The sequence below is a fragment of the Panthera tigris genome, chromosome A2 (assembly GCF_018350195.1).
Source record: "Panthera tigris isolate Pti1 chromosome A2, P.tigris_Pti1_mat1.1, whole genome shotgun sequence".
NCBI lineage: Eukaryota > Metazoa > Chordata > Mammalia > Carnivora > Felidae > Panthera > Panthera tigris.
Genome location: NC_056661.1, coordinates 116,081,628 through 116,102,581, shown reverse-complemented (window position 1 = coordinate 116,102,581; position 20,954 = coordinate 116,081,628). Strand labels below are relative to the sequence as shown.

General features: G+C 39.8%; 1 protein-coding gene across 1 annotated transcript; it reads left to right on the top strand.

Annotated features, from left to right (window-relative positions):
• Nucleotides 1-3,458: 3,458 nt before the first annotated feature.
• NPVF (neuropeptide VF precursor) lies at nt 3,459-7,572 on the top strand. Its single transcript, XM_007089037.1, has 3 exons — nt 3,459-3,596; nt 5,266-5,669; nt 7,521-7,572. Exons 1-3 carry the CDS (start codon nt 3,459-3,461, stop codon nt 7,570-7,572), a joined length of 594 nt encoding a protein of 197 aa, XP_007089099.1.
• Nucleotides 7,573-20,954: the final 13,382 nt, after the last annotated feature.

Below are 20,954 nucleotides of genomic sequence, written 5' to 3'. Positions count from 1 at the left end.
TGTTGGGGGGATATTATAGGAAATTAGGTATCCTGCAAAAATGCTTCCAATTAAGAGATGTTTGATGGAATTGATAAGATGGGGATTATTTTCATTGATTAGGTTCAAGGAATTGAATCGGGATAAGAGAAAATGGTGAACTGAGTAACGGCAATGGGGATGGAGAGAGGTGAACAGATTAATTAGAAGCTAGAAAAGACCAGGCTTGACTGGGTGGAGTGGCAGAGTGAGAACGTGTTCAGAATGCTTGGGTTCAAATCCCAGCCCTGCCATGTACAGAGAAAATTGTTTCACCCTTCTGCACCTTAGTCCTCCTTTCTGAAAAGTACGAATAATGATAATAGTAAATACTTATGAGATTATTGTGGAAGACAAACAAGTTAATTCACAAAGTACTTAGGACAGTTCTTGGCATGTGGTAAGTGCTCAAGAAAATACTATCTATTATTACTGAGTATAAAGCTCAAAACTAGAAACAGTTGTTCATTAACTATAGAATGGGATGAGGGAGGAACGGGGAGGAAATAGTCATGGTTCTCACAAAGGATTTAGGAGTGGTCCTATGGGTGGATGACTGAGCCAGTTATCTATTTATTGCCTTTCAGCTCCAAATCCACTCCGCATTTCACGCTCTGAGATAATAGAGATGGACCCAGTAAGCATTTATCTTTTGGGGCTATAATAATTTTAGGCTTTGTTAGTAAAAGGCATTAGAAGGGTACTATGGGAGGAAGGGATTTCCCTTTCTGGCTCAAATGGGTTTCCATTTGCTTCTTTTTGTTCCTACACATGGCTGCCCGTGGTGCATGTTCAGGACATCTGGTAGGACTCATCCCCGTGGAGTTGATTCCTAGTGAGTCTCAGAGATATCCCAGAAGTTGCCTTCCCAGCCTTGGCCCATCTGCACCCTGGAAGAGTATCTCCCACTTGTGAGTGTAGACAGGCTCTGGCCTGGGGTGACCCAGCAAACTTCTCTGCCATCCTTACTTTCTCCAATATGGTCTGAATCCCAATCAGCTTGCCCTTTCCTTGGATACTCTCCCTTGGCTCTAGTGTATTCTTTACCCCTTTATAGTTAATCCCCTTTATAATTAATAATGCTTTATATTAATCAAACTATTGTTCAAATTACTATGTATTTTCTATCTCCTGATTGGACCCTGACAGAAAGAATACTGTTCATTGAAATGGGAAACATAGGAGGAGAGACCGGTGTGAAAAAGATAAATTCCACTTTGGACATACAGCACTTAAGATGCCTGTGGGGCATCCCAACAGCACCGTGTGGTCGGAAGCCAAGGATGTGGGGGGTCTAAAGCTCAGAAGTGTTCAAGCTGGAGACAGAGGCTTAGAAGTGAGTTGATTTCAGGTTCCTAAAATCTTAGTGAAGCATGTATGTAAATGCCACGTGTCCGGGAGATAGATTTTTTTCATTTTTTTATGCTCATGTCTCAGCAAGAATCCCTAAATATACTATGTATGTGGCAGCACATTTCATCAAAAGATTTATGATGATTTCATACTGTGTATGTTAGGTCATGTTGTTTTATAGCAACATTTTCGAAGCTAACTGAAAATACGGCTGAAAAAGTGCCAAGTCCTATATTAATAAGATAATTCTAATTATACTCCAAACTTGGAAGTTTGAACCTGGTGGAGACAGGGGAGTAATTAGTCATATCGGCTACTCTAGATGCTGACTGCAATCAGAAAAACTCTAATAGATGTGTCAAAACCTCAAGTAGCAGTACTGAAAATGGATGCACTGCTAACATTTCAAACAACCAGATAACAGAACGTACTTTGAAAGAGACCCAGGTGGACCGTTTCCACTTTTTCCAGGGTGTGAACTCGGCCAACATAACTTGCTCCTTGCGTCACCCATTTCTCAAAAGTTTGGATCTACTGACCACAAAAAAAGGAAGTTCCATCAGCAGTTTGCAAAGGAACAATTTGAAAGAGAAATGCATTAAATCCTCAGGGAAATTAAACCCAAATAATCCAATAACAGTGTTACAAAATTAACCCTAGACTATGAATTGAATTAATTGCCTCCTACTGTGGGGCTTCTTGGCTAGCACAGACTAAAACAAATGAGGCCAATGATGTCAACTGCCTTTAAGAGAAGCTGCAGGCAAGTGTGACTTTGGGGTACTCAAGAGTTTAACCATTGTCTTCCTAATTTATTCTGGAGATCTATAATATAGAGAAAGGTCTTCACTTCTGCCCATCGCAAACCTCAAATCATGTAGGTTGTGGAAGAGGCTCAAGATGGTACAATCCATGACACAAAAAGATGTGATTTTATAATTTGCTCTTTTGTGAATTCACCTCTAAGTGTCTGTATCTAGAAGTAGCTAAAAATCAATCACTATAAGGTCTTTTTTTCCCTGAGAGGGCTGAATGGGCAGATGGGAATAAATAATGATTTCTCTAGAACCTAGGTAGTCTCATGATAAGACAGCTGTTTAAGAATACCAGTCATCTGCTCCAAAAGAGACTCGCTTTGGCATTTCAGTAAATAGCCATTTATTTCTATAAATTCTTTTCTTATGCCATGATGTCAGTATGCCTGTGGCAATGCGAGATTACCTAAATAATATGGGCCAGGGGACCAACAAAATTAGCATGTGTGTGACTTACCAAACCTCTGCTAGGGTTCTTAAGGGCTCTGAGGAGGAAGGTAGGGTGCAGCAGCACCACAGAAATAAAATCCCAGTGATTTATACGGTTTTGCCAAATAAGGCCCACAGGGCAAATACAAAAGGCCTGGAACTGCCTCCAGCTTCTCCTGAGACAGCCAGTTTGTCAAAACGCCTAGCACATGGTCTGATGCCCACCTTTCACGTCGCAGCTGACATTTACTCCTGAAGCTTTTTCATAACCAAACAGCATTTTACAAAAAGTTAATTAATGGCATTTATTTGGGTATTATGTGACTTAGAATTCTTTTTACATTCTTAATTTTCTTTGACATTTTGAAATTACTATGCCTAACTCTTTTGTGTGAGTAAAAAAAAAAATGTTTTTTTTTTTGTTTAAGATAGCTCGCATGTATTGAATACTATTTTTTTTCCTTCTGAAGAATTGACGCAAACACCAAAATATTTTTTATTTGAGCTCAGAGAAATGAAGCATTCTGTTTGTTCGGACTCTTAATTACCATGGCCCCAAACTTATCTAATTAGAAACTCCTTCATAATGAGGAAAATTATTTTCAAAGTTAATGAATTTGCAAACAGGAACATAGCTGTCTTTTCCAGAATGAATTACCCACATTCCTTAAATACATAGTTTAGTTAAACACTCTAATTAATATTAGTACTTAAAACATGTGGGATTGGTTTCACTGTTAAATCAATCTTTCCTTTGTTTTTAGACAGTATAAAAAGACCACGATTCCCCATCTTGCAGACATCAGGCTGCACATAGAAACTTAATTGTAGATTCTGAACAAAATGAAAGTTATTTCATCAAAATGCTTTATTTTATTGACTTTAGCCACTTCAAGCTTGTTAACATCAAGCATCTTTTGTACAGATGAATTAATGATGTCCAGTTTTCACAGCAAAGAAAATTATGACAAATATTCTGAGGTAAGTTTTTTAACTCCATCTAACATGACTAGCATTAACTATATATATGTCCTAAATCTGATGCCTTTTTGTATTTTGTAAAGAGTAAGGAATAAGTTAGTTTGTGCTTTGTTGTTTGTCAAACTGCAGGCTTCCCATGACAGTGCATTGATATAGTTTGTATTTTTTAACACAACAGCAAACAGCCTGGCCTCTCTAATGACAATTTATGTACAGGGTATGATATGTAACAAGTATAAAGGTGCATTAGGAATTTTCAACGGACTCAGAAGTACACAGTTGTAATAAATAATTGCTGATATAAGATCTGGATATGCTTCAGCTGAACATTTGAATGGTCTTCAACTATAAACTAAAAAAATACAAGGGTTGTATTTTCTACCTAGCAATTATGAGCTGATAAGTTTATGGTAAATCTACATCTAAGTAAAATATCTATCCCTAGATGGTGGAATTGCAAGTTATTTTTATTTTCTTCTTTATGCTTTTATACATTTTCCAAACTTGCTGAAATGAGTACATATTACTTTTTACAATCAGAAAAACGATCATTTAAAAATCTTAAGGGGGCACGTGGGTGGCTCAGTCGGTCAAGTGTCTGACTTCGGCTCAGGTCATGAGCCCCTTGTCAGCCTCTGTGCTGACAGCCAGTGCCTGGAGCCTGCTTCAGATTCTGTCTCCCTCCCTCTCTGCCCCTTTCCCACCCTTTCTGAACTAAATAAACATTAAAAAGCAATTTTTAATCTTCTTAGGGACAAATTTTCATGGGAAAGCTAAATTTAATTAAATATTTGTTGTATTTTAAGTGGTTCTTTTAATTTTTTTTTAATATTTATTTAGTTTTGAGAGAGACAGAGAGAGACAGGGTGTAAGTGGGGGAGGAGCAGAGAGAGAAGGAGACACAGAATCTGAAGCAGGCTCCAGGCTCTGAGCTTCAGCCCAGAGCCTGCCACAGGGCTCGAACTCACAAATGGTGAGACTGTGACTGTGCCACCCAGGCACCCCTTAAGTGGTTCCTTTAAAGTTGGTAGAGTAGTGGTGCAGTGACCCACAAACCAATCACTGCTTTAATAAAAATGTAACTTATATACTAATAAAAATGCAATCGGTTTCTTGAGCAATGCTTTTAGAGTGGAGCTCTGAATGTGAGCAGGTAAGAAAGAAATTCAGTGGAGCCTCCTCTAGCTATACCCCAAAACCTAGCTAGCATCTCTCATTGCATTTATCCACCACTTTGGCATTTAAAAAGAGGAGAAGCAAGAGACATGAAGAGGCCGTGTAAGGTTTCTCTAAAGTCAAAATATAAAAATATATGAACTATTTCATAAACGGCATGAATCAAAAGCTGAAAGAGAATAACTTCAGCAAAATAAACTTTTGCCTCATTTCAATACTTTATTATGTTCCTGCTGCTCAAACACATTGCTGTATTCACTATATGTTTTTTATTAATATTTTATGGGTGCCTTACAATAGTCCAGGGACAGAGAAACTAGATTGCTTTAAGAAGCCTAATGCGAACGCTTTATTTAAAAATTCTGCACATTAACACAAACTTTGTTTATAGCTTTAACAATTCTGCAAACCAAAGTCTGGACTTAAGTTAATTTGGGGTTTATACCTACTACCTGAAACAATAACTTATTTTAATATTCTTTTCTAATCATAGCCTAAAGGAGACCCTGAGGGAGAAAAGGAAAGAAGTCTCAGTTTTGAAGAGCTCCAAGACTGGGGTCCAAAAACTGTCATTAAGATGAGTGCACCCACAGTCAACAAAATGCCACACTCAGCTGCCAATTTGCCATTGAGATTTGGGAGGACCATGGAAGACGAAAGAAGCACTGGGGCAATGGCCAACCTGCCCCTGAGATTTGGAAGAAATATAAAGGAAAGTATCTCAAGACATGTTCCTAATCTGCCCCAAAGGTTTGGGAGAACAACGGCCAAAAGCGTCGCCAAGACACGGAGTGATTTGCTCCAACAATCCATGCTTTCACCATCTGCCAGTGAGTTACTCTACTCCATGAACTGCCAGCCCCGAGAAATCCAGAATCCTGATCAAAAACACCCATGGTAAATACCTGAAAACCAGTTAAAATGAATGGGCAGTTATATATAGCTGGTCCGGAAACATTAAAAAGGATTACCTCTTTTCAAAAGTTTCTAAGAAAGTTAAGTTTCTTAGAAGGGAAAAGGTAGAGACAGGGAAATGAATACCTGAACTGAGAACACGACCACAGGTATAAAGTAATGAGGTGGTTTCCCCTAAGCCACACGTGGGCATCAGTCTCATTCTATAGCCACATACTGAGTAGGAAAATCCTGATGATGGGATTGGGAATTTAAGCCTATGACATACTGTCCAACATTTAATCTCTCTAATGTAAAAGATCCCATATGAGGGAACTGTCTACAAGTACACAGGATGCCATTTCAATACACCAGGTCTCAAATTCAGAAGGTTTTCTTCATCAACTTTAAATCAATTTTTTTTTCTTTTTCTTGATCTCATTTTATAAATGAGTGCTATTACTATCATTGTATTAATAAGTATTTATGAAGTATCTACTATGCACAAATCAAAAAGCAAGAGTTTCATAAAATTAATAGACAAGCTACCTCTTATTCCTTTTTTATTTTTTTTATTGTTTATTTATTTTTGAGAGAGACAGAGCAGGAGTTGGGGAGGGGCAGAGAGAGAGGGAGACGCAGAATCTGAAGCAGGCTCCAGGCTCTGAGCTGTCAGCATAGAGCCCTGCTTGAACCCACAAACCGGGAGATTGTGACCTGAGCCGAAGTCACACACTTAACCAACTGAGCTACCCAGGTGTCCCTCTTATTTTCTAGTAGAGAGTATATATAAAAACAAAAAAAAATTTATATAGAGTAGAACATGAAACTTTAAGGCCTGTAGAAAGTCAGGTAGTAAGCTCTGACACCTTATAAGTGAGACCTTTTCAGAACATTCCTAGTTTATTTTTTATGTGGCTCTTATTGCCATCTGACATATTTTCTCCTTTACTAGAATTTGGGGTCCATAAATTCCATGCTTTTTGTCCACAGCATGGCACAACAGACTGTGCCCGGCGGGGGTGGGGGTGGGGGTGGGGGTGCGGTGCTGGGAGTATTCCTACACATAGCACTCTGGGAAAGTTTCACCAGTTAGACTTTGAAAGGTGGCTCTGTTTTGAACCTTCAGAGACAGGTGGGAAAAGAGAAGATACTTTCAGGCAAAAAGAGAAGTGTGAACAATGGTACTAAAGCAAGGGTGAGCCCCGCACAGCTAAGGTTCAGTTTGGTGAGAGAAGCAAGGGTGCAAAGAAAAGAGGAAAGAAGGAGACAAGGTTGGGCTAAGAACTGACAGTGCAAACTCAGGGCCAAGTAAAGGACTTTGGATGTTATTCATTAAGAAAGGGATGGGGCACCTGGGTGGCTCAGTGGGTTAAGTGTCCAGCTTTGGCTCAGGTCATGATCTCGCTGTTCCTGAGTTCCAGCCCCGCGTCAGGCTCTCTGCTGACAGCTCGGAGCCTGGAGTCTGCTTTGGATTCTGTGTCTCCCTCTCTGTCCCTCTCCTGTTTATGCTCTCTCTCTCTCTGTCTCTTTCAAAAATAAGTAAACATTAAAAAAGAAAAGGAGAACTACTGACATTTCTGCTGAGGTCCTGAGATATACAGGGGTAGAATTTGGCAACTAACCAGATGTTGCGAGTGGGGCAGTGTGGAGGGAGAGAAGTGATTCCAGGGTAAGCTGGTAAATCCGAGTACCCATTACAAATTCAGGATCTCATCAACATGTCACTCATTTGAAGTGCAACACAATTCAACTCAAGTATAATTAAGCAGTTAGGACCATGGCTTGTATTTTTATATGCACTTATGCTATTGCTATGATGGATGAGAACATGTTGTACTGCTTACATTTTAGGAGACTGGGATTCAAGAAAATAGACGATACAGAACTGAAACAAGAAAAATAAGAGATTTGGAGCTTGTCCCTAAAGATGATATAAAGCTGTGGCCTGTAATCTGTAAACAACTCTACAGTGACGACAACAATGAAGGAAGAGTCACGGTACTCTTTTGATGGGTTATCACTGACAACAATTTTTCCTTGTCACTAGAGCTGGTATCTTAAAAGTTATTTTAAAAAATTTAAATAATATTGTAATGTAAAAATGAAATAATTTTTGTCTAAATAAAAAGAACATTGCAAATACTTAAGAAGCCTCTGGTAATGGGGAGAAAGGGGGTGGGTGGGCAGGGGGAGGCTGAAGCTATACCACTATCTTATGTAAATATCATGGACACAGCCACAATGAAGTAAAAAATTAAATAGAAGAGTAACATGACAAATATTATTATGAAATTTAAATAATTTAAGAGAGTAATATGGTTGACATATGAACCAGAATAACAAATCACTTACAAATTATGTTTTTATACACCCATTTTTTTCCATTGCATCAATTGTTAGTGACTCTATGCTAGGTTAAAATTTTTCAAAAAAGAGAGAGAAAAAGGCAATTATTAAATACCTCTTTAAGCGCCTCTCTATCTGTATCTGGAAATTTGCCTTCTGGTATGTCTCTTTTCTCATTTAATATTTCAAGTTTATTTATTTGCAGAAAAAATCTGGTCACTCCTAAACTAACAGTTTATAAACACAGTACACCACAATATAAGTGCATAGTTACTCGACTTTAGTCATAATAACATGAAGTCCTTAATCAGATATAGCTAGTTTATTGAACAGTCTCAAATCCATAGGGTGCAAATAAGAAATAGTGTTATTTTTCTCCTATGCTGCCCCCAGCTGGGCTGTTTTGAATCTCCTTTCCCTGCTGGGTAGTGATCCTTTAATGATACCCTGGACAGATTCTATAACTTCCTTGGTCACTTCCCGAGATTAAAAAACTCAGTCAACTCCACAAGAAACAGACTCTTAACTATAGAGAACAAACCGATAGTTACAAGAAGGGAGGTGGATGAGAGGATGAGTGAAATAGGTGACTGAGATTAAAGACGGCACTTGTGATGAGCACCGAGAATTGCACGGAAGTGCTGAATCACTTAACTGTATACCTGAAACTAATATTATACTGTATGTTAAGTAACTGGAATAAAAAAAAAAGAACCTCAGGCAAGTCCAGTGGAAGATGCCAACCTCATACCCAAAGCAAAGTTTCCCCTCCCCCACTGCTGGCTGGTCTGATGGCTGGAAGGACCTGAAATGGGAAATGGGCATCTTTCTGCTCTTCCTCTCTTCCTCCCCTTCCTCATCTCAGAGGTAAGGTGGTAAGAGGCAAAATGATAGCCCTCTGGAAAACAATCTCCCCTCCCATCTTCTGTCTAGGGTGTCTGAATGGGCAAAGGAGGGATGGGGGCAGGGCATCAAGGGTAGCCATTTTGTCCTCTCTATATGTTACTGCTTCCACAAGTGAGTTCTTCAGGAAACCCTATAAGGACCTTCACTTGCCCAGGTCACTGACTTTAGAGTCCTGGATGCTACTCGATCTCCTCCAACTACTGTTATCTCACCTGTACTCCCCACAGCTTCTGATTGCCAGAAAGAAAGGCTAGAGCCAGCTACCTTCTCAGTGTCCACTTGATCCACAGAAAACGCAGCCATCCTCGTATGCCAAGGGCTAGGCTGCATGCTAACCCTCGACTGCTCCACTGCTGCCCCTGTTTGTCTCCAACCCTCTCTGCCCTGCTTAGGAGGGGCAGGGGCCCATCAGTAAGTCTACTGCCTAGGCAAACAGCCAGTCAGAAGCGAACCGCCAGTATCCGCTTCATGACCTTGCTCTCTATGAGGGATTTTCCAGGAGCCTCTCTTGCTTGGCTTCAGGGTGAGAAGCAGCTACAGCAGGCCTCCTTCAGGCCAGCCTCTCACACACAGCTGGGTGGGGCAGGGGCCAACGCAGGGGTCAACGCAGGGGCTGATATGGCTCCACCACCTCTTCGCAAGCCCTTAAGGGGTGTCTGCCCCCCCATCCACATTTTTCATTATAATGTTAGGTATTTTGGCACACCTTTGTACATCCAAGTTTGGCCCCTAGTTACCAATTCTGAGCAACAGAGAAAATATCATGCAACATCCTGATACACTACTAAGGAAATAACAAAAGGCCATTTGATCCTTGATACTATATGACATAGGGAAATTTCTTATTGTATAACATGGGTTCTTTACCTAAACCCTTGAAATATATGGAAAATGTTAGGTAAATAACCAGCCATCAGCTGTGCCCTTACCTACTTGGCTTACTCTGTCTTAGCCCCTCACCACTCACCAGCCCCTTTGCCAGCTTCCACAAGAAACCATTCATGTAAGAGAGTGTGTGATTTTGCTAAAGATTTGTGGGGTCTTGAGGTCGGGATCACATTGCAGAGCATTTCACTAAAACAGTCTCAATTAGACAAGTCTCTTCTCCCAAGTGTCTCTTTAACGGGACCACTAATAAGTTCCTTTCCTCTTCTGATCTCTGTTCCTCACCCCAGGGTAGCCTCATGGGTGGGTAACACGCAGGCACACAGGGCCCTCACTTGGTTAAATGCTCTGTTGGTGTTTATTTGAAATTCATAATAATTTTCAACAAGGAGCCTATATTTTTATTTTGCACTGGGCCCCTCAAATTATGTAGCATGCCCTGCTCCCCCAGACTTGGCCCTTCTGTCTCTTCTTCCCACACTCCAAGTATTCAATCCCTCCCCATGTTATTAATCAGAGGAGTTCCCACTTCCCCCTTAAGACCCAAGGGCCAGTCTGCCACGTGGGCTGGGAGGGGGGAGGGGGGGAGTAGGGTCTGCTTACGTCCTACAGTGGGTATCAATATAATGGCACAACTTGTGAGATGTGGTCAAAATGCAAATTTATTTTTGCATCCCATACCTGTGCTAAAAACTAAGGGACAGGGAAGAAGACATACAGCAATTTCCCCCTGGCCCTGGAGGGAACTTAGACAGATGCCATGAACTTCACAGCTCTTGAGTGATGTCAGACCCCTGGCCTCTCTAAGTCAAAAAGGCAGTCAATTCCACTGTAATCAGCATTTCAGTCTGTGTTTGGCCATCCATCCATTCATTCTCCACTGTTCCCGTGTGAGGCCCGAGGTCAGAATTATACTCAACTTCTGCTTTTCTTCCAGCCTCACCTGCTTCCCTACTCCCTGGCTGCTTTGTTGGATTGGACTGGGGTGGAAGACCAGATGAGAAGCAAAAGGATGAGACAGTTCTTACTGGGATGGACGGATTCATGTCTGGGACCCATTGCTGGCCCTCTCCCTCCAACTTCTGTTCCCGCGATGTATTTCAATCCCCAAGCTGGCCTCAGCTCTTGTCCTAGGACACAGGCACCCACTCTAACACATGCCCATTTCTCCTCTGATGATCCTCTTCAGTAGAGCTCGAAATGGCTCTCTCAAACTCTCTTTACCAAAGTCTGGTCACACACAGCTCACTGCTGGAAGCCCTCCAACATGCCTCTCTCCAGAAGCTTTAGCTTTTTGGCCTAGAGTTGAGGACAAGTCCTTTGTTTCTCTCAACCACATGGAACACATTTCTCCATCATATGGAAGCCACCCCTCACCCCCACCATTGAAGAGTAAGAAACAGTAATCTCTGACACCTGGGCATGGGTAGGGGGCATTAACAATGAGGTAACAAAGCTCTCTAAAGAAATCTCTTCATAAACCCAAATCCTATCCCTTTATAGTCTCTAAGTAGGTAAGGGGATTGAAAACTAGTAGAACCTCTTTCCAGACACTTCCTTCAGAGTCTGCAAACGGTGCTCTTGCTTTGGAATTTTATGTCTGCTAGATTTTGGTGTTTGGTTAAAACTCCATTTTTGACACCCTTTGCAAAAATGATGAATCAATCTCTCCTTATGAAGAATGCTTACAGCTCCTAAAAATGATACTTTCTCTGAATCATTACACATATATGTACATTTTTCTGAAGAAGAGTTCAGAGCTCTTGGATAAACTCTCAGTGGTTTTTGTGATTCCCCATAAAGTTTAAGAATCACTTCAATGGAAGATTCTTATTTCTAGAATTACTTGAAATTAATATCTAATTTGGTTTATAAGTGAATGTTGTTATCTGGTCATTTAAGTGCCGAGAACATAATGCCAAACCAATCAGAATCACCCTGGAGGGACGTATTGATCTTCCTCCAAATGCTGACTTTTTACAGTAGCATAAAGTGGAAGTGACATGGTAATTATGCTCTCCTCCTCAATGTGTTTTCCTAGGCACAACCCCAAAACATCCCCCGTTCTATACCCCTCCTCCTCTCTTCCAACACTTCCCTTCTTTCCCAAGGATATACTATTTGGATTGGTCCTAACCTAAACCTCAGCCAGCCTGTAACAGAAAGTAAAGTATAAGAGCTTCAGAGGAAAGTTGGGGTTGACAAAGTCAACGATTTTCATGGAAGGCAACTTCCATGCGATCTGAGGTCCACATTTCATACATCACACCATGACAATGACCTTGAGAAATACAAAAAGGAAAAAAAAAAGTACTGACTCTGGGACCAATTTCTCAGGGAGAAAAATGAAAGGTCAGTGTTCACCTAAGTGTGACCGACAAAATGAAATAGGCAAGAAAGGTGAGAGCACTGGCCTCCACTTACTTCATGTGTGTTTTTTTCTTTTTTTATCCTAAAGCTCCTCCTGCAGACATTATGTGACACTCTTCCTTTGAAACTTACCCTATTATTTAATGAACATACCAAACTACATGTTATTCCTAGAAACACTTTCACCTTTTCTGTACCTCTTCCCACCATAATAATAATGACAATGTATTGTTATGGTAACTATGTCTGTTTTAACATTTAATGCTGTTTTAACTATTTCTGTGATGCTCATTTAAAAAAAATTTTTTTAACGTTTATTTTTAAGAGAGAGAGACAGAGAGACAGAGCATGAGTAGGAGAGGGGCAGAGAGAGAGGGAGACACAGGATCCAAAGCAGGCTCCAGGCTCCAAGAGGTCAGCACAGAGCCCAACGCAGAGCTCGAACCCACAAACCACGAGATCATGACCTGAGTCAAAGTTGGATGCTGAACAGACTGAGCCACCCAGAAGCCCTGATGCTCATTTTTATACATGAGAAGTAAGCTTAGAGAGAACTTTCTGAAGAAACGTGAGCTAACAAGTGGCCAAACCGAGATCTGTCTGACTTCAAAGTTTGTGCTCTTCCTTCTCTATCCACCATCCCATCCACCACCACAATCACCTTCAATCCGGACCCCAAACATTGTAAGCATTCAGGAAACATTTGTAGAATTAAGCTTTAAAAAAGAAAACATGAGTGCACTGGATCCCAGGAATAAATCCAGAGTGTTTTACGTACAGATTTTATAAAGAGGGAGGGAGGCAGGAAGGGAAAGAAGGAAGGAAAAAAGACCAGAGATTCCGGGACAGCTTTCACTTACTTGTTCCTTAAAGTATCTACCTTAAGAATAGGTAAGGAGGTGCCTACCTCATCACTAATGAATGACTATAAAGGGTAAAAAGATCACAGAATAAGTTCTAAAGAAACATTAATTATTATTTTTTTTTCCCCATAGCAGACCAAGTGCTATTGTTTTGTTTTGTTTTAATTTTTTTTTTCAACATTTATTTATTTTTGGGACAGAGAGAGACAGAGCATGAACGGGGGAGGGGCAGAGAGAGAGGGAGACACAGAATCGGAAACACGCTCCAGGCTCTGAGCCATCAGCCCAGAGCCTGACGCGGGGCTCGAACTCACGGACCGCGAGATCGTGACCTGGCTGAAGTCAGACGCCCAACCGACTGCGCCACCCAGGCGCCCCCCAAGTGCTATTGTTGATGACGAAACTCAACTACCAGTTTCTGCTTCAGTGGGAGAACCGAACTGGTCAAGAGAGCTGCTAAAATATGTACTCATTGGCAAGTGGACTGGGGGAAAAAAGTATTGGTAGGTAAACTCATCCTGATAGATCTTTCACTCCCTAGGCTATTTGCAGCCTCTTACAGATCTCATTCATGAACTGGGACAAAGCAGTAAAGGCATTAAAATTAATCAGAAGGAAGTGTGCCCTACCCTACCAACATGAATCATAGGTATGTCCGGGTGTTACAAGCCTCCCCCTTCCTCTCACCTAGACTGATGTGTGTCACTAATCACTTTGCTTTTTGGAGTTCGGCTGGAACTAGGAAAATATTATGTAGTGAATGTCTGTCCCTCTTTATTATATCCAATGTTTATTTGAACTTACTATGTATTAATCTGGCCCTGAGTTCCTAAAATGCTTATTAGATATTACACATTTTATTCATTGTTATGAGAAGCATTAAAAAAATCAGGGAGGTTTTCTTTTTATTGTGGTAAAATGTACACAACATAAAATTTACTACTTTAAGCATCTTTAAGTGTACAATTCAGTGACATTAAGTACATCTCAAAGGTGTCTTTTTAAATAGTCTAGCACTATTCTCTAATTATTTTCACACTATTAATACCTAAATAACCACATCCAAAGCTTTAGCATGGCTTTGCCTACCCACAAAATCTCCCATCAACAATAAGGTTGATGTTTTTAGAGATGCTGACTCTGACAAACCCTTATATTATTTAGTAATGTCGCATTTTTCACCAGAACATTGAGTTTTTTCTACATTCCCATTATGTTTGTCTTGAAAGGAGGTAATTGTTGCTAATCTTTTTTTTCCTCCTGATCTACTTTATCATCTCACCAACTCATAACATGTATGTGTTCCGTCTGGGGCCAGAGCTAATGCTTCTCTGCAAATACCTGAAACAGTAAAGGTCTCTTTTAGCAGTCAGGTATGAGGAAACATTTATTTCAGAACAATAATGAAAATGAAGAGTTTGGTTAGTTTAATTATCTTAAGAAATAAAGAATGGTCAACAATCATTCATATGCTTGCTATTTTATAGCCTTTTTCTTTGAACCTCAGGGCTCTAGCACATTCTTCCTAATAGTCTATTTTTCTCTTTCGTATATCATGAAGTTTTCCTCTGATAATATAACACTAAGATAATATGTATAATTCTATGCTTAGGAAGTGGGAAGTATTATCACCCATTATTTTCTTCCTTAATATAGGAACTATGAAAGAAGTAAAACAGGAAAATAGCTGTTAGAATCAGGAGTGGAATTAAATTATAATGGGATCAATGCGAAATTAATACTCTCTTCACAGAGGTAGAGAAATATTACTTTAATCCAGAAAAAAATTATCTCAAAATTTATTTCTTACCAGATTTCCAGGAATTGGTATATTGTGGTCAATAAAACATAAAATTATTATTTCTCCTTCTTAAAATATGCAACTATAGTAACTGGCTACAGAAATACACCCACATAATTTTCAAACCGCTTTTTAAAAAATTTTTTTTAATGTTTTTATTTTTGAGACAGAGAGAGACAGAGCATGAGCAGGGGAGGGGCAGAGAGAGAGGGAGACACAGAATCTGAAGCAGGCCCCAGGCTCTGGGCTGTCAGCACAGAGCCCGACGCGGAGCTCGAACTCACAGACTGTGAGATCATGACCTGAGCTGAAGTCGGACACTTAACTGACTGAGGCACCCAGGAACCCCTCAAACTGCTTTTAAAGTACCATGAAATATCATGTAGCTTTTCTCATGTAATTTAAAGCTCTGAAATATAACTGATATTGCAAAATTACTTTTAACCACTAGAGGGCAGAAAATGCTCCACATTGTACATAACTATTTTCGTCTCATTTTATTTTATAAAGTTTATTTATTTTTTTTTTAAATTTTTTTTTTCAACATTTTTTATTTATTTTTGGGACAGAGAGAGACAGAGCATGAATGGGGGAGGGGCAGAGAGAGAGGGAGACACAGAATCGGAAACAGGCTCCAGGCTCCAAGCCATCAGCCCAGAGCCTGACGCGGGGCTCGAACCCACGGACCGCGAGATCGTGACCTGGCTGAAGTCGGACGCTTAACCGACTGCGCCACCCAGGCGCCCCTAAAGTTTATTTATTTTTGAGAGAGAGAGAGAGAGAGAGTGAGGGAGAGGGGCAGAAGGAGGAAGAGAGGGAAAGAGACAGAGACAGAGAATCCCAATCAGGCTCCACGCTGTCAGCACAGAGACCGACACAGGGCTCTATCTCAGGAACCATGAGATCATGTCCTGAGCCAAAATCAAGAGTCAGACGCTTAACCAACTGAGCTACCCAGGTGCCCCTTAACTAATTTTAAATTCTTACACCAAAACAATAACCACCACCACCACCACCACAAAAAGTCCTTAAGAGCCTCTTGTTTTATACTGTATAGTATACTGTAACTTAAGACTCAGTTAACTTAAACCTAACATACAACTTTAACCTAATGTAAGACCACCTCAATTCAACAGTTTTTAGGAGGCCAAAGTAAACAGATTTCCAGCCTCAGTCTAGCTATGAGTTAAGGATTAGTAGCAACAGAGAATCCATACATCCTTAAGGAAAAGGAAAGTCCTAAAAAACAACAGAGCCAAGAATCAGCAAGATTCTATGTTAAAATACCTGCAATGAAATGCAAAGGTTGTATTTATTATAAAATTGAAATAGTCACTGAAGTCCCAAAGTGATCAAATATTAAAATATTTACATTAGGCCATTTAATATCTATATGTACTTTCTTTAGCCACAAACCGACTGTAGATCTACTTGAGGCAAAAATGTTTTTAGTCTCTTCTTAATATATCTTTTTGATCTAATTAACTTTTGCTTCCCTCCCAATTAAGCCATTTGCATTTCAGTAACTAAAGTGTTACTTTGTTTGATTAGAAACCATAACCTCTTCACTTTTTCACTCTCATTAATTAAAATGCATCATGCTGAATAAGTCATTTGGATTTCAGTCTGAGTGGGTGACATTTTAACAACTGCCCCTTCAACCTTCTCTCTCTGTCAATCTTGGCCATGTCCTACATCATAGGACAGCAGGAGGGCAATGGTGGCAGCCTGATAGAGGATTGGGTCAGGCACGGAGCCAGGGATTATACATCACTCAAGTCAGTGATTTCTCTGATGCATGAGCCTTTCACTTGCCAATCAAACCGGATAAGGCTTTTACCTTGTAGGATTATGCATGACCTTACTCAAGACACTAAATCATTTCTCAAGTCTTGTTTCTTACCCTAAGCAAACCTGCTCTCCCCACCTTTCAGGTCTATGGGCACTGATCACTCTAACACTAATAAGCAGAGCACAGTGGTACAGAAAAGCTGAGGGGTAAGTCAGGGTATAGGTGTTACTTCTTTTAAACTAATGAAAGCAACGCACTTCTAAAATTGAGGCTAGTCAGAGAAGAGAAAAGCGCTTCTGTATTATTGCCTATTAGTGGAAGTTACAAACTGGTAAGTATGAAAGAAGCTTCTAACAAGTATAGCTGCCCAGTAATTGATCTGACTGATATGGGCCATGGAAAAGTGTGTAAGCAAAGACTGGATGGTTAAACACCAGGAATATCACAGGCATCATTTCTGCATGGACTGTCAAGTTATACTAATTGGCTTCCAAATTTTGAGTCTTCTTTTAAGATTAATTATATGTTTAGAAAGAAATAGGTGTACAAAGTTTAAGAAGTCAAAAGAATTCTACCGGATTTGTAATTAGGGTGACTGCATCCCCGTTTTCCAGGGATAGTTCTAATTTAGGTTTATTATCCTAGTGTAATTTTAATAGTGCCCCCCCTTTCACTCATAAAAGGGCTCCAGCTGGATGAAGAATAACTGTCCCAAGCCCAACCTCATCCACTTCCAATTTCTATTCCTCAAAAGCAACTACTTTCAATTTCTTTAGGATTTTTTCTATATGTTGTCAAATTTCCAAACAAACAAGCATGATTATAGTATTTGCATCAATTAAGAAGTACCTGTGGGGGCACCTGGGTGGCTCAGTCAGTTAAGCATCTGACTTCGACTCAGGTCATGATCTCCTGGTTCATGGGTTCGAGCCCCACATTGGGCTCTGTGCTGATAGCTCAGAGCCTGAAGCCTGCTTCGGATCCTGTGTCTCCCTCTCTTTCTGCCCCTCGCCTGCTCATGCTCTGTCTCTGTCTCCTAAAAATGAATAAGAATGAATGAATGAATGAATGAATAATTTTTTTTAAAAGTGCCTTTGAATTCAAAGATGGGTGAGGTGGGTGGTATCACTGACTTAAACAAATTGAAAGAGATTCTGGGAAGGTTTGAAGACTTATTAATCAAAGAATAACTTCTCTTCCTTCACACCGTTGGGATTTTATATCCATCCAAACCCTCAACGAAGTGCAGGGATAAGAAAAGTAATGACAGGCCATGTGCTCCATAGCTCCCCAGAGGGTTAGCCAAGGTTTTGTCAGGCTTGAGACATAGGCAGACTTCTCCCTCTACCCAGTCCTGCTTCCTTTCCTCCCTTCCACAGGTGTTTATTTTTAACAGACACCTTGTACCCCAAACTCCCTCTCAGCATCTGCTTCCAGAAAACCTAACCTACAGCAAATAGGAATATGGTAAAATACCTCCCTCCCTCCCTCCCTCCCTCCACTGAGTTTCAGTTACTAGTTCTCCTTCCCAAAGTCAACCAATGTAATGTGGCTGGGTTCTTGTGCACATTTCTAGAAATACTTTGCATATGTAAGAAATGTTATGTGTATTTGCAACTACGTGGATGGAACTGGAGGGTATTATGCTAAATGAAATTAGTCAGAGATAAACAAAAATCATATGACTTCACTCATATGAGGACTTTAAGAGACAAAACAGATGAACATAAGGGAAGGGAAACAAAAATAATATAAAAACAGGGAGGGGGACTAAACAGAAGAGACTCATAAATATGGAGAACAAACTGAGGGTTGCTGGAGGGGTTGTGGGAGGGGGGATGGGCTAAATGGGTAAGGGGCATTAAGGAATATACTCCTGAAATCATTGTTTCATTATATGCTAACTAATTTAGATGCAAATTATAAAAAATAAAAAATAAAATTAAAAATAAATAAATAAATGTTAAAAAATGTTATGTGTATACGTATATGTATATATACATGATTTATAAGAAAATACATAATTTTCTTTCATTTACTAACAAATAGCATACCCTACAACTGTTCTACACTTAGATTTTTCCTCCCTTCAGATAGATCTCAGAGATTGCTTCAAGACAATAAATAAAAAGTATCATCACTCTAAGGGCACCTGGGTGGCTTAGTCAGTTAAGTGTCTGACTTCAGCTCAGGTCATGATCTCACAGTTTGTGAGTTTGAACCCCATGTTGGGATCTGTGCTGACAGCTCAGAACCTGGAGCCTGTTTTGGATTCTGTGTCTCCTTCTATCTCTGCCCTTCCCCCACTTGTGCTCTGTCTCTCTCCTCTCTCTCTCTCTCAAAAATAAATAAATGTAAAAACATTTTTTAAAAAGTATCATCACTCTTTTTAATGGCTGCATGGGATTGCATTGTATGGATGTAATATAACTTGGTTGATGGACATTTAGGTCATAGCAAATCTTTTCCTGTTACATACAAGGCTGCACTGAATGCTCTGTGTGTGTGCTTGAGCCCTGTGTGTGTGTGCATGTATGCAGGAAAAATTCCTAGAAGAGGAATTCCTAGTCAAAATGCTATCAAATCACAATTTTGATAGATGTTGGTAAACTGCTTTCCATTTATGTTGTACCAATTTAAAATCCTGCTAAAATAAATGAGAGGCTATTTCCCCCATACACTTCCTTTATGCACACCAATGAATTAATAAAGTCCAGTATAAAATATAAGCAAAAGTAGAAATTTTAAATGTTAGGATAAAAAATATAGAGGTTCTAATATTTTTTCCATGCCCTATTGGATCATCTGGTTCCATCCTGAAGATGCTTCACCCTTCTTTGGAATCTAAGTTACTAAACTGCAGATTTTCCGAGATCAAGGATCAGACATTTTCAGCTTTGCATCCCCTACTGTAAAAACACAGTAGTTGTTCAATTGACATTTACAGAATAACAGAAATAATGGAAAAAAGAGAAGTCTGGTAAGCAATAATCATATAAAACCTCTCATTTTAATGTGTATATTTTACCACCAATATGTGTTAAGAGTTGTGTACATACATATACAGTTCATTCTTGAACAACACAGGGGTTGGGGTACCAACCCCCGCGTGGTTAAAAATCCAAGTATAACTTTTGACTCCCCCAAAACTTAACTACTATTAGCCTACTGTTGACCAGAGCCTTACAAGTAATATCATCAATTAACAGGTACTTTGTTTGTCATATGTGTTATATACTGTATTCTTAAATAAAGTAAGCTGGAAAGAAGAAAATGTTATTAAGAAAGTTGTAAGAAAGTACTGTGCTGTGAAACATTCTCATATAAGTGAACCAAAGTTCAAATCTGTGTTGTTCAAGGGTCAACAGATAGTAGATTGATATTGGTAGGCGTAGTAGATATTGGGAAAGTGTATGTGTATGTGTGTGACATATGTGTATGACTAAAACACACGAGTTAATTCTCAAATTCTTTTCACTAATTCCATTTTACACACACCATATTTTCTTTATTCATTAGTCAATGAGCACTTACGTTGTTTTCATGTCTTGGCTATTGTAAATACTACTGCATGAACATGGGGGTCTAGTATCTTTTTGAAATCATCATTTCATTTCCTTTGTATATATACTCAAAAGTGGAAATGCTGAGCCATATGGTGGTTCTATTTTTAGTTTTTTGAGGAACCTCCATACCATTTTTCAGTGGCTGCACCAGTTTGCATTCCCACCAAAGTGCGCAAGTTTTCCCTTTTCTCCACATTCTCACCAGCATGTGTTATATCTCATCTCTTTGAAAATAGCCATTCAGGGGCGCCTGGGTGGCTCAGTCAGTTGAGCGGCCGACTTCGGCTCAGGTCATGATCTCGCGGTCCGTGAGTTCGAGCCCCACGTCGGGCTCTGTGCTGACAGCTCAGAGCCTGGAGCCTGTTTCGGATTCTGTGTCTCCCTCTCTCTGACCCTCCCCCGTTCATGCTCTGTCTCTCTCTGTCTCAAAAATAAATAAATGTTAAAAATTTAAAAAAAAAAAAAAAGAAAGAAAATAGCCATTCTAACAGGTGTGAGGCCATTTCTCACTGTGGCTTTGATTTGCATTTCTCTGATGATTAGTGATTTTAACCATTTTTTCATGTACCTGTTGTCCATTTGAAGGTCTCCCTTGGACATAATGTCTATTCAGGCTCCTTGCCTATTTAATAAGACTATTTAGGGGGTTTGCTTTATTGTTGTTGGTTTTTGTTTTTGTTTTTGCTATTGAGTTTTATGAGTTCCTTATATATAGGATATTAACCCCTTATCAGATATGAGGTTTGCAAATATTCT

Excerpts from the sequence above, each read along its gene's own strand:
- NPVF (XM_007089037.1), top strand. The coding sequence starts at position 3,459 with ATGAAAGTTATTTCATCAAAATGCTTTATTTTATTGACTTTAGCCACT. Across the intron at positions 3,597-5,265 it reads ATTATGACAAATATTCTGAG|CCTAAAGGAGACCCTGAGGG; the intron begins GTAAGTTTTTTA and ends TTCTAATCATAG. Across the intron at positions 5,670-7,520 it reads CCTGATCAAAAACACCCATG|GAGACTGGGATTCAAGAAAA; the intron begins GTAAATACCTGA and ends CTTACATTTTAG.